We start from the raw sequence: 18,853 nt of genomic DNA on the forward strand, positions 1-18,853 counted from the left end.
ACGTTAATTTGTCGTCCTCACAGGTGATGTCTCTCGACCAATCAGATACTGTGATTCAGCGGTAAAGTATAATTAATTATTTTAGTTATTTTAGTTGGTGACTTATCGTCCTGGTAAATGTTTTAGTTCGGGCTCTCGCACCAAAGCAGGGCACTTCAGAATGTACACAAAAAAGGCGTTAGTTCATAAAGCTTTCTGTGCTATGTTTTGTACAGCTTGGAAGATGAAGTTGTGAAAAAAACGAACGCGCTACTTTACTTGTTTTGTTCACGTTGTTTACAATAAAAAAAAACATAATTTAACTCTCGAAAATATGACTTTATTAGGCGATCAGACTGGACACGGTGATGGTGTAAAGTATTACCAGTCACATGTTCTACAGGAACACGTTAGTGGGAAAGCGTCGTTGCGGAAGGAGAACATTCCTGTTCTGCGTCTAGTCCTCACGTCTCTTTTTGACGTGTCACCGCTTCCGGAATCACCGCTTCCGAAATCAGATATATCATCAAGGGTTGATTCATCAAATCCATCGATCGATGGATCTTCCAAACCCGTGAAAGTGATCCGACGCCCACTGTCATCCTTAAAGTAGGTGTTACAGTATACCAGGAACTTCTTACGTACATACGTACTTGGTTCACACCTTGTGTTCGGCCCACAACACTGTTCTCTGTAGATAGAAACATCACCTTCACATAGAAACGCGATATAACGATAAAATATCCTACAGTGTATAAAACTATGATTTGTAATATCTATCACGGACTTAGAATAAGAAATAGATAAATATATGTATAGTTATTACTTAAACTTCGATGAACCTGATAACTTTGGTAAAATATAGAGCTCATTCTTCACTAATGGATGTAAGAGTCAAATAAGCGTACGTAGTACAAGGGAACACACAACATACCTACCTGGACGGGTTTACAAGGATACATTTTACAGTACAGTAGATTATCTTCACATCCTAGATTCTGTTTATATGTATATCTATTTCCTAGAGTTATAGGCTCTGTATACAATGCTTTGAAATTCGTGACGTACTTATTACTGTCTAGAGAACAATAACTTAGCATATATGCTAATTGATGCTAATAGTTGATCGAGATTATCGGCCATCGCCAAATAATTCTTATTTATGCTGTCAATTCGAATTAATTTACCTGCAACTGGATTTATGATTTTTTTATTATATCTTTTATTATTTCTTTTCTGCATCATTTCATTCTACAGTCATTTGATATTGACATATTCTTAATCACCAATGTATACATGTAAAAACTCTAAATTTGCTATCAATATGAGAGTATAATAATTAAGCATTGATGTCACTATTTTTTAACTTCATCGGGGTGTGAAAGAAATTTTGTTTGCAAACTGTGTGAATCCGCGTAAATTATTGTAGGATACGTCCAATGCTTTCCCATTTCTGCCTTGTCTTTTTTGCTGCATTTGCGGTTAGCATATATGTGGAGTATAGTTCTAAATCTCTTGTTTTTAATAAAGGCTTTGCATGATTTCTAATCGGGTATTGATTTCTTTTGTTTTCTTAACGATATATATTTTTAATAGGCAAAAAATATCAAGTCTTTTAGGCTTCACATCTTTTATAACTCCAAATAGGAAAAAGTCAGGTTTCCTTACTATGATGATATCATAATGATATGCAACTATGTTTATGAGACTTGTCCACAAAGCTCGACTCTGTGTACATAGTCCCAGAAGAGGTGGCATATTTTTTCAGGTGCTCCACTGCAAAAACTGCATCCTCAATTGTCAAGGATTTTAATAACATATATTGTGAAGAAAATTCTGTGATTACTTCTATATTGTAAGCTTTGCAATTTCTAATCCTGTGTTTCAATAAACGGTAACGTGTAAACCAAGTGTCTAAGATAACATGCCATCTCTCCTAGGACTTTACAGAATTTTTTGTATTTGTAGACACCATTTGTTAGTAAAATTATCCGTGAAGATTTTTCATAACCAAAAGTAAGTTTTTATTCACGACAGAAACAACATTGTTTCCATATGTATTAATTATACTTTTCCACTCTGTAGGTATAGCACTTATGACACTTTTAAAGTTCATGAATTAAAATAAATTCGAGATTTTTCTACAAATTGATTAAATGTTTAAAAATCCCCATGTTTGTTTACAAAATCCTTCATATAAAAAATACCTTCTTGACAGAGTTGTTTGAACAACATTGTTTTTCTTTCAATGTTTTTATATTGTTGAACCATAAGGGCTGAGACAAAAAACATTCAGAGACTGTGGGAAGGTATTCATTTAGAAATCCCCATATATGGAATATTTCTGCCCCAAAACAACCTATTTTGCGTCTTTTGTATTTCCAAGAGACCGTTTTTGGTCAACGTCCAAATCTTATTACCAACATAATTTTAAATGTTATCAATTAGAAGTTCTTTCCCAATCTACTTGATTATGAACATCTAAACATTTTTGTTAATCCACATAAACTTTAATGCTTTACAGTAAGTAACAAGAGATCCCAATGGAATGTTGGCGCCAACCATAAAAAGATTTATGTCTGACAATAGAAAGACGGATCTTTTCCTGCTTTTCAATAATTTTCAAACATACTTCATATCAAATTGGAGAGAGATCGCTTCAGTACTTTCTGAGACACAGCGGTAACAAACTTCAACGATAAAATCCAGGATGATAGCCGGTTGGCCATCTTGTTGACAGATCAGTCCCTTAAAAATACTATACACAACTAGGGCCCAAGGGGAACCTACGTATGGATGGTATGGATATCCCTTCAGTTATTTTGATATCAAAATACAATATGGCGGCCGATCAGTTACAAAATGTAATATGCACAACTAGGGGCATAGGGAAACCTGAATATGCAATTTGAGAGAGATCCCTTCAGTACATTCCGAGAAATAGCGGTCATAATTTTTAACAATCAAAATCAAAGATGGTGGCCGGTCGGCAGCCGTGTGGGCCGATCAGTCCAAAAATGCAATATGCACAACTAGGGTCCTAGGGAAACCTACAAATAAAATTTGAGAAAGATCCCTTCAACACTTTCTGAGAAATAGCGATAACAAACATTAACTATCAAAATCCAAGATGGCTGCCTGGCGACCATCTTGTAAACCGATCGGTCCCAAAATGCAATATGCACTACTTGGGGCCTAGGGAAACCTACATATGAAATTTAAGAGACATCCTTTTAGTTCTTTCTGAGAAATAGCTGTAATAAGAATTGTTAATGGATGGATGGACGAAAGGACGGACGGTCGGATGGAAGGACGGACGGTCGGATGGAAGGACGGACGAAAGGACAGACGGACGACGGACCACGGACGAAAGACGATTTGAATAGCCCACCATCTGATGATGATGGACTAAAAATATCAGGAACGTTCAGTCCTCCTCCTTTATATTCACTAATTAAAAGGTTTCTTTTTAATTTTTCAACTTTACTATTCCAGATAAAATTGTAAACAAAGTGCTGCAAAGCATGGCATTATCCTCCCCACCACACTGTTGGTATAAAACCCAAATACATCAAGGTCAAAGTAACAATTATTGAAGAATGACTTTAGATAAAAAAACAGAAGGTAACGGAAAGAAACTGTAATTTCGTATTTTTGACTGAGTTTCAATGGTAACAAAACAAAAGTCCAAAAATGGAATGTCCGCAATAGCAAAATGCACAACTAGGGTACTTGTCTGATATATTCAGAAAATTCTTGGGGTTGCTTTGAACGGTTTTGGAGTTATAGTCCGGAAAAAAGGGAAAAATAATTTGGTTATTTTGATTAAGTTTCCATGGTAACGGAAAAAATTCTCAAAATGGAAGGTATACAATAGCAAAAGGAACAAATAGGGCACTTGTTTAATATAATCAGAGAGTTTCAAGGAGCTGCGTTGAACGGTTTTTGAGTTATAGCCTGGAAAAGAATCTCGGAAGGACGGATAAAGCCTAATTTAATATCCCCTGCGACCGCGTTTCCCAAGGGATAAATATAATTTGAAATTGTTTTTATATCTTGTGTAGTGGGCTAGGGAGGACTGTTAAAACTTGGACTAAAATTGGAAACGCTAAAGTTTTAATCACAGTCATCTCTCCTTTTATGGAGAGGTTTCTAAACGACTAATTAGATAGAAGAGCTTCAATTGACTGATAGTTTTGAGTAAAATTCTCCTAAAAAAGTCTGCTTTTGATAAATTATATATGATTCCTAGAAGCTTGAATTTAGCATGGTGATTCCTAGAAGCTTGAATTTACCATGGTGATTCCAGGAAATTTTTTTCTCGTGTTAATGTCCTCGCCACAGCCCCTTTTTACCCCCATACATACAGCTTGAGATTTTTCAAAACTTGTTTTAAGGCTAGAACATTTTCAAAATATGTCAACAAATATAGAACTCTTTCTAAAGATTGTTTATCGTCATCCATTATAAGAGTTGAATTATCTGCATATTGACTCACTAGATACTCAGTGTTATTGATTATCACACATTTGATATCAGGATCATGTTTTAACGCAGAACTTAAAAGTTCAATACAGAAAATAAATAAATAAGGAAATAGAGGACCCCCTTGTCGTACACCACGACTTACTTTCAAAAAGGAAGAAAGGTGACCATTGTTTTCAACTGAAGCAGTTACATCAAGTATATAAAGTTTTAAAACTATATTTTGTATATATATTACAACTAGAAATTTGATAAGGTTTCTTCTTTTTTATTATGATACAGTCGCTTTATTTTTAGCGGTGTACAGTCAAACATAAGGCCTTTATTAAAATGCCTCAGTGAAAACAGTTCCGTTTAAGATTACACACAAAGGTTCAGTTTCTATTAAAATTCAAGAAACAAATTAAGGCTTTGTTGTTTATTCATTTGCAAGTGTTTACGTTGTATATTTTAAAGTAGTGCTGTAGTGCTCAAAAAATCAACACACAACCATGTATACTTTATTTTTTTCTTCACATTACTTTTTTGATATATCATTACATATTATTCTTGTACACATCTTTATTTGCATTCTTAGTGTATGAGTGTTTCGTCACTATATGAATCAACCAACTGACGAAAACAAACATTTGCCTATGAAAACACTAGGAATACACTATGAATACAACAATTCTCGTGCATCGATCAACTGATTTCAAACATCACGCCAGTTTCATATCAATAAAAAATAGTCCCCCAAAATATTTTAATGTATAATCTTTAATGTGTTGTTTCTTGATATAGAATCAACTAAAGGTTACGGTAATAAGTCAATCAAATCTTATTTTAACTATATTTTTTGTTCATCGTTTGTTATTTGCAAAAAAGGTCGAAAGGTGGAAGCTTGAAAAACGTGACGTTGTAGAACGACTTTTTCATCCAGCTGTTTTTTAATCTCTTTTCTCGTCGTATATGGGTGCCATAATTTTAAATATAATATAACAACCTTTCAAATATATTTATTTTCATAAATAATTCTAATGTAAATACATGTATATGTTTTCATAGATGCTATGAATAGCAGAAGCTATCTTCATATCTTCCGAGGAGCGCTAACGCGCTTTATGTTTTACAAAGGTGGTAACCCTCTATGACAGTCGGTAATTTGACCGTCGTCCGGCGGATCACAAAATACATCATATTCAATGTGTGTTGGAAGTGGGCGAGGTTTTCCGATTGACCTATCGATGACAAAAGGCCAGGGTGTTACCTCTAGTCTATTCCACACCAACCAAAGATTTTCAACTTAAAAAATACTATCCTCTTTTTAAGCCCATCAAACATTGCAACAATTCAACTATCTAACTGTTGAATAGTTGAATATAACTAAATTGGTTACACACACAAGTAAAGATCTGCAGCTGGAACCGTATGTAACTTGTTCGTTACCACGACCACACCGTAGTGTCTTAGCTAAGCTAAGATGTGGTAGTTTACCACTACATATAGAGACAGGCCGCTTCACTAGCCCAGTGACTCCTTTACAAGAAAGACTGTGTAAATATTGTGATTTTAACGAAAAAGAACCTAAATCTTATTTTTATGCGACTGTATCTTTTATAATTGTGAACACCAAAGACTTTTTACAGAGATAATATTATCAATAATGACTATTCAAAGTATAGTTTTGATGTAAAGTTTAATTTCATGATGTCAAACAGTAAAATTCAGTTGATATTAGCTAGTTCTATACTCAGGTTTTTTTTTTTTAAAGAAAAGACGTTTAATTTCGTTTTTAGGTACATGTACATATTATCTAATGTTGTTATTTTCAACAGTGCCTCTTAAGTCTTTTTATATATTACAATTTTTTCTCATTTTTTGCATATAACACATTTACAAATAGATGGGAGTATTTGACATAAATTTCATTTGTATAAATTCTTTACATCAATGTTTTTAAGTACATATTAAGGGGAAGAATTCTGTGTTGCATCCTATATTGGAACCATGGTATTGTAGCATCAATGTTTTTAAGTACATATTAAGGGGAAGAATTCTGTGTTGCATCCTATATTGGAACCATGGTATTGTAGTGTCCTTGTGTTATTTTGAAGATATTTCTGTATATTTGTTTCCAGTTCTCTATTTAGATGTTGGTATTTAAAAGCCATTTCAATTCTACAGTGTTCATATTTTGTGTTGATTTCATCAGATTTTTATATATATCCTTACATCCCCATTTTTATAAGAATGTATATATGATGTGGAATAAAATGTCTATTGATAATGCAACTTGATTCTTTTCCTAATCTATTTAATCTTAAGGCACTTTTAATTAATTCACTTATCCCTGTGTAAAACAAGAAATATCAAGATTTTACATTGATTTTTTGCTTGAAATGTATAAAAACTTTTAATCTGTATCTAAGAAATCAGATACATATTTCACTCCCTTCTGATATCATTCTTTCTGGAAGAAGGATATATGGCCTATTCTTAGAGCTGGGTTGTACCAAATATGATATTTCAATAATTGACCAGGCCGCGAATACATTTTTCCAAAATGTATTATTTGTTTTGTAGTTTTTTTTGTATAATCCGTGTCATATCTATAAGATTTGAAGTGCTAAAATGATCTGTTTCAAATATGGAGATCAATTCTTTTTCTTGGGCCAATTTTAATCTTCGCATCCAGGTTAATTTTAGACTTTTCATAAATTTACTGAGATCAGTCATTTTAAACTCCCTTCTTCTTAGTTTTTGACAAGTGTATTACGTTTTATTCTATCAACAGGCGATTGCCATACAAAGTTAAAAAAAGTTTTATTCAACATATCAATCTTTTCATCATAAGGATATGGAAGGGACGAAAAAAAGATGGTTTTATTTATTGTATTTATTGCTTTATTGTAATTTATAAGAGTAAATTTTGTCTTTCCCTATGTTAGCTTCCATCTGTGATGATAGATGTCTCTACTGAACCTTTTATTTCCAATCCAAATAACATTTGTTTTTTCACGGTTTATCTTTAAGCCTGTTATCTGCCCAAAACGGACTAGTATACACAGAGCTTCATCAAATAATTTCTGAGATCCATCTAAAATGAATGATGTATTGTCTGCGAATTGCAGAAACCCCTATCACTATACCACTCATATATCTGTATTTTTTACCATAATAGCAAGGATTTCTGCAACTAGTAGAAACAGGTAGGGTGATATAAGGTCACCTTGACGACATCCACGACAAAAAGTCGGATAAGCAGCAGCTTTTGGTTATGGTAGAAAAGATATTTTTTATTAAATATTTGTATCCATTTTTGAAGCTATCCTTAAAATTAAGAAAAAATCTATATTTTTTTTATAAAAATTCCAAGAATCAGAATCAAATGCTTTCTCGAAATCTATATAAAAAAAGAGCCCAGGTATATAATTTTCATCCTTGAAATGCATTAAATCGTAAATCAATTTTTTTACTTTATAAAACCAGTTTGTGTTTTCGAAATGATTTTGTCTAAGACTTGTTTTAATCTATTTGCTAATTTGCTATACATGATGAGGCAAGTTTATATGTAACATTTAACAAAGTAATTGGACGCCTGTCTTGGTTTAACACCTTTTGGAATGCATGTTATGATACCTTGTCTTTGGGTAATGGATATTTGGACATTTTCATATCCGTAATTTAAAGCTCGAACTAAAAATAATTTGATATCTATCATAAAAAATGGATAATTCACAGGTAAAGCCATCAGATCAAGGGGATTTAAAATTTTCAACTTTTTAAGAGCATGAAGTATTTCTTTTTCAGTTATATTCCCTTCAAGCGTATCACTTTGTTCTTGAGATAATCTAGAAAAAAATATGTCCTAATAAAAGTTCTTGTAAGTTGATAATAAAATATATCTTATTGTATGTTTGAAAAAAATGTGTGACACTCTAATAAAATAAATAATAATTATCATTATTAGTAGTTGTAAATCATGTTTTTATGGTCTAATAAATATATACAGGTAAGGTTTATATATAGGTACACGTGGATTCCATTTGCAATATATCAATTACACGGACATCGAAACAGAATGAATTTAACATGCCGTCATAGTGATAACTAATATTAGTTACACATATGATCCCAAAAAGGTTTCCCTTAATTCATTCTTGTTGATATCAAATGAAGATTTCGATATTGAAATACCCTATTTATAGTGATATTTATGATGAGTTAATTATAAATTCCATAGGAGTATAGTGTTTTTGGAATCAAATTTATGAGAAGAGTTGCAAAAGATAACTAAAAAAAATGAATGTAATTCGACACCTTGACAAACCACTTATGGTGGGATAAGGTGCCATTCAGACACAAAGAATTTTTTAAGGATTCTAAAACCTAAATTATTCTGAATGGAAATCGAAAGTGACATCATATATAACTAAACATGCACCATTCGATAACATACCAATGCATGTCAAAAATACGACAACCAAAATAATGCTTAAACAACGCGGGTCGTCTAAGGTTTCCAGTAGTCGTCCTAATCACAGCGCGTTTTTTATGCTATTATTGCGCCAGACGACAAGTCATCGAAATTTATCTGCACTGTTACATAATCTAACATAGATTACACGCCACGATGATGTTCATTTGTTTGGTGGTGTAACTTCATATCAAGCCATCCATATAATATATCTTGATGTTATGAATGTTTTTAAGAAAATTGTTTTTGCCATTTCGGAAACTAAGTAAACTTTTTACATTTGATTCTTTCGCTGCTTTTGGTAAATATCATGGTTTCATTGAGCCATTTTAAATTTTGTGCTTACCCACAACATTGAGCTATGTAAATGTCGCCTGGTGCAATAATCTCACACAGTATCTCTCCATTCTTCTTCCAGAAACCGAGAAGACGTCTAGTTTCTACTGGACATATTGGTCTTCCCCTGAAATAAGGAAACAGTAATTTCAAAACAAACTGCTGTCCTGTCGCATATTAGTTTACGTTTGAAAGTCTAATCATTATTAAAATGAACGTCTATGCTACGTGCAAATTAATAAGGAGATGTTCAAATCCATTAATTAGTTTATTAATTTTACTTCATTATGGTTAATACGTCAGTCAGTACCTTTCTATAAAAGTATACAAACTCAACAGCTTATATTTCATTATAAATTAATAAGTAAATCGATATCTTTCAATATCTGATAAGCGATTACATGTAATACTAAATATATCTTAAAACTGAATACCTTCACAAAACACCATCAAGTGCCGATAAATATAAGACACAAAGAGACTCATACATACACCTCCTGATCGACGGGTGCAGAATTTGTAATGCAGCTATCACGGAAAACATGTGCGATCCAGTTCTTCCTTATATCTCTCTCTAACTGGTCACTGCATGTAACATAAGATATATATATGGGTCAATGAAGTAATATCAACAGTTGTTTTCCATATAACACTGGATCCTTATAGACATAAGTCTGTAGGATACGAATTACTTAGTAGTAAATATAGGGCAAAGAAGTATTATATATATATATATATGTATATATATATCATCCCTTTGTTTCAATGAGTAATGTAGGCGGTGCACCAGTAACTATCTTAACCATTGATATAATAGCAGTTTATATAGAGAATACATGGTTAGTATCTTACAATACAATGTTTTCTTTGGTGCGAGATTTAGGAAAGCCGAGATGACGAGGCTTTGCCGAGTCTTCTCGGCTTTCCGTGTCGAGCACCAAAATAAAACTTGTATTGTAAGATACTAACCGTGTATTCTGTTTATCCTGCAACCATTATGATATTCAAAACAAAAGCAAATTGGCAGTTATTTACTTGGTTTCTCTCGAAGCGAGACGCTTCTTTGAAGCGGAGGTAAACATTCATTAAACTACTCCTTTTTACTGCCGTGGGAAATAAATAAGCGCATTCACAAACAGTATTCGTAATTTTATTCGGTGTGATATATCACTGAAACAAAATAAAAAATACTAAAAAAAACAATAAATACATACATACCTTCGCCATGAGCCAAGAAAAAGACGACATCGCCATACGAGATTTTCATATCGTAAAATGACGTCATTTCGGTGAATGTGACGTCACGTTTTAGAGGGACTGAATGACGTTTCATTCACCGGAAGTTTTTTAAAAGTTCTGGGTCAAGTTAGAAAAAGTTCCATCAAATATGGAACATATTCACGTGATCGTATTGACGGATAAAGCATTCTGTATTGACGGATACAGCACAAGTTTATCCAGCAGTAGTTATCAGTCAATTTGTGGGGAAGTTGCAGGATAAATGTCTATGGAACGCCATATAGCTGTCTCATATGGTTCAAATATATACTGTATGAATTTTCATTATATTAAATGGTTTTATCATGATATGATTTGATCTTATCAATATATGATATCATTTTAACAATATTTTATTAGATTTGAGCAAATGACACGATAACAGCTTGGCTACACGCACAATTGTTACTGTTAATGTTTTTTTGTGCTGCTGAATTTCGTTTTATTGATCTTATTGAAAAATTACATCGTCTTTTTCAAAATGTGTACACAACATGTTTCGTTATGACATTTTAGATACTTTATACGCACTGCTTTTCCTTTTGTCCTTAAGGGTGTGACATACGACCATCAGTTAAGCGTTATAAAAAGGTGTATATTACATGTAATTATGATGTAGTTACATGGAAACTAGTTTTATTTTTTTATCATTTTTCTTCACTGTAAAACAATGCATACTCAAAGTATTTTTTCTCCAGTGTGCGTAGTTCTTCATATATCAGGTCCTTTTCATCGATCTTACTTTTATCAGTAAAAACGCATCCACACTTCCAACCACGGCACCGTGCGTTAACCGACAAGGTACATACGCACGCAAGAATGACGAGAAGGCAAATCTACGAAAATAGGAAGACTGTGAATAGCAAATATATATTATATAAGTATCGGCCACTTTTCAGTGAGTTATCAACTTGGGTTAGTGATATAGCTTGAGGCCGGAGGCTGAGGGTTACATATATCACTTTCGAGGGTTGATAATTTACCATATCCACTGGAAAACAGGTTGATAACTGTTTCATATATAGCATTTACACGATATTAGCCCCTCCAAAGAGACTATACGACAATTGACAGGTTAAAATTTGACAAATATTTGTAATTTTATTTTTTCCAAGAGTAGTTTGTCCATTTAAGTATATAATAAATATCCATGTAACGGTCTAAATATTAGCTTGTTTTATATTTGTAATTTATTTCTATCATAGATTTTGTTCCGGAATTTCGGAAGTTAATGTCCGGTTTTCGGTTCATAACTTTACTATATGCTCGCATTATGGGATATATTTACATCGTAGCGGCGAACGTCTGAGATGCCCAAGAAGATATTTAATGGTCGTTTGGACGAAGCGATACGTTAATTTAATTGTTTCATTTAATATAAAATGGATAGTTTGGTCAAATTAGATCTAAGTCACCGAAGCGTGGACAGACGACAAGTTCCTCACGATCATATTTCTTACTTGTATGCTAGTTTATGTACTAGTACATCAATGAGGTTAGCCTCTAAAGCTGTCGTAAATACTTTCGAGTAGTTGTTTTACATTTATGCTTCATTTAGTCTGATCGTTAATATAATTTTGGGTCGAAATGTCTCAGCTTCGTAACAGAGTATGTCTCATATTGGGGCGAGCTGTACTTTTGATTCTATAGTTGTAACTTTGCATATATAGGCCTTATATATGTTACAATTCGTATTTAGTTCATAAGTTTTATAGACTGTTTCTTTGTGTTTCAGTCAATCTGTTTTTTATTAAACATTTATGAAATGGAATTGGCCTCATTTGTCGATCTTCACATCACTACAATCCAAATTCTTTTGCTTATGTTTTCGGCTAACAAAATCGGAAGGCTTTACTGCTGAATCAATTTCCCGTCTAATATTTCTTTTTTCCATTCTATCTGCACATATTAACAGTCAGTCTACCAAGGCTACTCAACTTCACTTCTCGATAGATTGAGTATACCGCGGATTTGGATACTACATGCAGCTAAAACTAAACAACACACATCATTGTGATATAGAGACATTGTAGCACGGGAGTTTTTGCTTCAAGCAATTTTCATTATGAATTCTATTGCTTTTCTTGTAATTCTATAAGCAGTTAATTATGATCAGCTGTTAACTGGTTTAAATGGAACACATATCTAACCCTTAGTACATCTATGGTCAACAATATAAATCATACAGCAAGTTACACTTAAGTTAAAGATACGTAATCTCTTATAATTTTCAAAACGCACTCCAAAAATACGGATGGACTTTCCTAGATTTTGAAAGATGACAAATACGCAAAAAGCTTAATTATGAAAACAAGAATAAAACTGAAAAATACACAGTAAAAAATCGTATCTTAATACTATAATGAGAACTTACCCAAAGAAGCCCCATGGTTGGTCGAACGTACTGTTTAGTGAAAGTCACAATATTTATACTATTATGCCATTCGTAACCAACCAATGATTTTAAGTTACGTATTGCAAACTTCTGCAATTCTTTTAGATTAGCATAGGCCAAATTGCCTCACGGCGAGTTTCATGTTTTGTCTATTAGTAACGCTAGGGCAATAAAAATTGACAACCGTAGGCAATCAAGTTAAAAATATCAAAATGCTTTCGATATATATTGTCGTTTGCGTCCTCTTTTATAACGTCCATATGCACTTATACAGCTAAATCGAAATTCTAAAATTAGGTTGGCCCGGGGCGACAAGAAGTAGCAGAATTAAAGGACATAGCAGGTATAATATGATTGTCTGCATATATTTTCGTAAGCGACACGTTGATAAAATATGAACTCAATTTCCAAAACCAAAGATACCGACCTTAGTTGATGCTGATCTACCAGAGTCACTTTCGAGGGTTGATAAATCACCGTATCCAACTGAAAACAGGTCGATATCTGTTTTATTATATGGCATTTACATGACGTAAATCATTGATTACATTGTATACATGTATTTCCTCTTCTTAATATTGAGTAGGCCTCTCTCCCCGAGACTCAATAGTCCTGTTGAATAATTTCGAAGAGAAAAATGAAGGCTAATGATATCAATGAAATAGAGAAAATACCACGTACAATGTAATATATTTTACTCATTATTCGAAAAATCTGACAAAAATGTACACACAAATATTGGCAGGGTCACATTCAACTTCGCTAGCCAAGGGTATTAGTCCGATTCTCTTTCAACTATCCTTGGCATATCTCACTTCAGAACAGGTGGTCCCGCACTGCGCCACCTGCTGGATCACCGCAGTTGCGCCCCTTCCATTTACGTAAAAGCAAACAATTAAAAAGTTTGATAAAATGGCAGCGCCCAATGAAACACGCGTGTTGTTTGCGACAGATTCAAAATACCAAAAATGAACATGTGTGTGAGTCATTTGGTTATTAATAAGTTCGGACACCAGTTTTTGTGTTTCATGCAGAAGTTCTGCAATGTCCAATTTTGTAACGAGATCGCAGTATATCTTTTAATTGTTTAATTTGTGAAACATAAACCACGCACGTACTTTCCAGTCTGTTTGGAGAGCAACGTCTCCAAGACGTTCATTTAGCTGGTATAAAACATGTTATTGATTAAAAAGAAAGTAATATAACTTCGCTAGGAGTTGATGTTGACAGGTATGACATGCCTTATGCCACAATACACAAATGTAGGTCACTATACTATCGCTTCACTTCAGCTTTGTTGACATATCAAAGCTGCGTTTTCAATGGTCGCCTGAACCTAGCCGCATCCAATCAGAATTTGAAAGCAAAAACACCTGTTCTGAAGTGAGATATGCCAAGGGTAATAGGAAGAGAATCGGACTTAATATCCTTGGCTAGCGAAGTTGGGTCACATTGTTTTCAGTAAACCTGCTGCTCTTCGTCACATCTCGTTGAATGATGACGTCACAATTGATATTTGACGCCACCGAAATTCCCTTTACGCTATATTTGGGAACGACTTGAACCCAATAATATACAATTATCGACCTATTTTCAGGTGGATACGGTGAGTTATCAACCCGAGTAAGTGATATATCCCGAGGCCGGAGACCGAGGGTTATATCATTTTCGAGGGTTGATAACTCACCGTATCCACCTGAAAATAGGTCGATAACTGTTTTATTATATGACATTTACAGAATATTAACCCGGTTCTTCAAAAAGACTTAACTACAATAAACAGGATGATATTTGCAAATGTTCCTTTTACAAAGCTTGCTGCCTTCCGCCAAATATGTTGCCGACTATGTATAATGACGTCACAATAGATTAACCCGACGTCTTTGAATAAAGAAACTCCCGTAACGCTATTTTTAGGTACGACTCGACGTCAAAAGTGATTATGACGTCACATCTCAAGGGAGGTTTCCTCGATCTATTTTTGACACAGGTTACTGGACTCGCGAGAGGTATCTGGACTGAGTCCAGTAACCTCGCGTGCTTTTCGACGCCAATTTCGAGGTTGATATCGCAGTTGATGAATACTTCTGAGAAACGTATGGGCCAATCAAAATGCAGCAAAAGCGACAGTCATATAATAATATACAATTATCGACCTATTTTCAGGTGGATACGATGAGGTATCAACCCGAGTAAGTGATATATCCCAAGGCCGGAGGCCGAGGGTTATATCATTTTCGAGGGTTGATAACTCACCGTATCCACCTGAAAATAGGTCGATAACTATTTTATTATATGACACTTACATGATATTAAGGATGTACTCCTCTGAGAAGTCAAAATTTTCTTGTATTAAACTTTTTTTCTCATATGAATTTTTGGAAAGAGGAGTTCATACCATGAAAGAAAATGGAAGAAAAAACATATGTCCGTGTGCTCGTTTTTGAGTTATTGTCACTCAAAGATACCAAAATGACAAAATAGTGGATTTTATTGGAATTTCGCCGTTTTGACCACATACACTAGAATTTAAAGCCATAATTTCCTAATGAGGTGTTTGATATGTATGGATGTTTGTAGAATTTATTTTCCAGTAGTCTTCATTAAAAATATATCAGTTATGATTAATAAGAGTCATATTTTTTCTCAAAATAACAACATATGCTACCCCTACCCCTTAATTTTGAGCTCCAAAATGCACCATTTTCAGCCATTTTTGTCAAATTTAATACTTTATAGAAAAAGTTCTGGTATTAAACTTTTGTCAATAGTTTGCATATCAATAGGGAAAGGGTTGTTCTTTCTAAATCAGGCAGAAAAATGGGGGGTCCGTGTGCTTACTTTTTTGCCCCATTTAAATATATGTTATTTTTCAATATTTTTGACTAAAAAATAAAAGTGCTCAAATTACCATTAAATGTAAAAATAAAGTGACAAAAGTGTATCATTTCACACATTAATGTTCAATGTTTTAATTAACATGAACCCAGTGAAGATTAACAGCAAAAATTAACTCGATACAGCTGAAAATGCTGACGCGGTGATGATTTAAGTAAAAACAATTTAAGTAAAAAATGGGAAAACGATGGCTCTTCTCAAAGCCAAAAAAGACACAATTTCAAAATGGCCGCCAAATGGGCCATTTCTAAAAATCGCTGTGTAAAAAAATCTACTAAAAATATAAATGTAATTTTTTGACAAAATTTGCTACAGACCACATGCTACAGATATTGATAAATCGTATTTGAAAATCTCATAACGTTTTTGATCTATGTCGAAACGAGACTTTAACGGGACTGAAACCACAGAAGAATACATCCTTAAGCCGGCTCTTCAAAAAGACTTTTAAAACTACAAAAAACAAGATGATATTTGCAAACTTTCTGTTTACAAAAGCAATTACATGTAGTACATGGTAAATATCCAAATGCTTCTTGCTAACGGTTTAGACTGGTAGAACTGGAATATTGTATCAGCTGCAGCCCGTCTGCATTCTTGAACGTTTTCCATAAATTGAAGTTTGCAGTTGTCACCGTTGATCGCAGTAAACTTGCTGCCTTCCGCCATATATGTTGCCGACTATAATATTGACGTCACAATAGATTATCCCGACGTCATTGAATGAGGAAAACTCCTGTTACGCTATATTTGGGTACGACTTGACGTCAAAAGTGATTACGACGTCACATTTCAAGGGAGTTTTCCTCGATCTATTTTTGACACAGGTTACTGGACTCGCGAGAGGTATCTGGACTGAGTCCAGTAACGTCGCGTGCTTTTTGCCGCCGATTTCGGGGTTGATATCGCAGTTGATGCATACTTCTGCGAAACGTATTGGCCAATCAAAATACAGCAAAAGCACCAGTCATATAATAAAATCTTATATCAACCTGTGAAGTGATTGTGACGTCACTTTGCATGACGTCATAATGCAAGATTTCTATATTTGGATACCACCTGGTTTTTATGGAATATTATATCAACCTGGAATGACGTCACAATGCATAGTTCGAAATTTTCTGGTGGATATCGTATTGTATCGTGGCGGGAAAGTGTAGTTTCAGCCAATCAGGAGCGAGCAAAACACACAGCCATATAATAAACTGCGATATCAACCCCGAAATCGGCGGCAAAAAGCACGCGACGTTACTGGACTCAGTCCAGATACCTCTTGCGAGTCCAATAACCTGTGTCAAAAATAGATCGAGAAAAACTCCCTTGAGATGTGACGTCATAATCACTTTTGACGTCGAGTCTTATCCAAATGTAGCGTAAGGTAGTTTCCCTCATTCAATGGCGCCGGGGTAATCTATTGTGACGTCATTATTATAGTCGGCAACATATATGGCGGAAGGCAGCAAGTTTACTGCGATTAACGGTGATCAACTGCAAACTTCAATTTATTGAAAACGTTCAAGAGTGCAGGACGGGCTGCAATTGATACAATATTCCGGTTCTACCAGTCTACAGTAAAGAAGCATTTGGATATTACCATATACTACATGGAATTGCTTTTGTAAACAGAAAATTTGCAGATATCATCTTGTTTTTTGTAGTTTTAAAGTCTTTTTGAAGAGCCGGGTTAATATTAAGTGTCATATAATATAACATTTATCGATTTATTTTCAGGTGGATACGGTGATACACAATTATTATCAAATTTATTTAAATTGATATTATTTGAATTGTTTAATCTGTATAAGATATCTAAGTCATCATGTAAAACATGTTAATTGTGTTATAATGTTAGGAGACGGCTGTTTAAGTTGGAATAACTTGTGCCTGATCCTTTTGTGTTTTTCAATAAAATATTTTCAAAGATGCTCCACCGCCGACAGAGCATAAATGATATTCATCATTTGAACAATAATTGGTGTTTAATCTTGTATATATATGCCTAATTACCAAAAAAATTAAAATGAAATAGTTTATTTCGCCTTTGGTGCATGCGCAATCAGTACTTCATTTTATATAGAATATAGTGCCACGGAATTTTTTCGGGATGCAATTAATTATTTTTCATATTTTTAACATGAAGTAAAATTAGAAGCTCAATCTTTTCAATGGTGGTGATGGTGTAAAGTAAGTAACTTTTGTAACTGAAGAAAAATACTAAATTGTCTGTTCCTGTTTTTGATAGTGAAATTATTCCATTTGCCAGCGGTGGAGCATCTTTAAAGTAAAGTTATCAAACCTCGGAAACGATATAACCCTCGACCTCCGTCCTCGGAATATATCACTTACTCGGGTTAATAATTCACCGTACCCACCAGAAATTTGGTCGATAATTGTATAATAATAAAACAGATATCAACCTGTTTTCTGGTTGATACTGTAATTAATCAACCCTCGAAAGTGATATAACCTTCGGACTCCTTCCTCGGGTTATCTCACTTCCTTGAGTTAATAGATCACAGTATCCACCTGAAAACAGGTCGGTATTTGTATAGTAACGTCACACCCGAGTCGATATTCCTATTTTGACGTCATTCCCAAGTAGAGATTGCAATTGTTACGTCACAATACCCCAATGAGCCATTCTTCTTGCATTTCTATATTACTTAGCTTGAAGCAATTATTTTAAAATAATAGTCACATCTAATTCAAAAATAAAGACTTTTGATTCAGTCCATATGTTGTTATAACGCCCTTAGTCCAGTTTCATGAACACTCCTTAAATTCAAGGAATCCCTTAACTTCAAACTCACCATATGAAAGCATTGATAATTTTAAGGATGTATTCGTCTGAGGTTTCAGTCCCGTTGAAGACTCGTTTCAACATAGATCAAAGAGGTTATGAGATTTTCATTTTTTTATCAACATCTTTAGCAAGATGCTACATTTCTATTTTTTATAGAATTTTTTTACACGATTATTTTAAGAAATGGCCCATTTGGCTGCCATTTTGAAAATGTGTCTTT

General features: G+C 33.9%; 1 protein-coding gene across 1 annotated transcript in view; it reads right to left on the minus strand.

The window, feature by feature from the left end:
* Window positions 1-310: 310 nt before the first annotated feature.
* Window positions 311-18,853, minus strand: part of LOC138326817 (uncharacterized) — a 35,202-nt gene continuing 16,659 nt past the window's right edge. The window contains exons 3-7 of the mRNA XM_069272819.1: window positions 13,360-13,418; window positions 11,216-11,373; window positions 9,752-9,844; window positions 9,270-9,386; window positions 311-670 (exon numbers count right to left, since the gene is read on the minus strand). Coding sequence (XP_069128920.1) covers window positions 361-670; window positions 9,270-9,386; window positions 9,752-9,844; window positions 11,216-11,373; window positions 13,360-13,418 — 737 coding nt within the window. The 3' untranslated portion in view covers window positions 311-360. The remainder of the gene's footprint in view (window positions 671-9,269; window positions 9,387-9,751; window positions 9,845-11,215; window positions 11,374-13,359; window positions 13,419-18,853) is intronic.

Source organism: Argopecten irradians, chromosome 7 (genome assembly GCF_041381155.1).
Source record: "Argopecten irradians isolate NY chromosome 7, Ai_NY, whole genome shotgun sequence".
Taxonomy (NCBI): domain Eukaryota; kingdom Metazoa; phylum Mollusca; class Bivalvia; order Pectinida; family Pectinidae; genus Argopecten; species Argopecten irradians.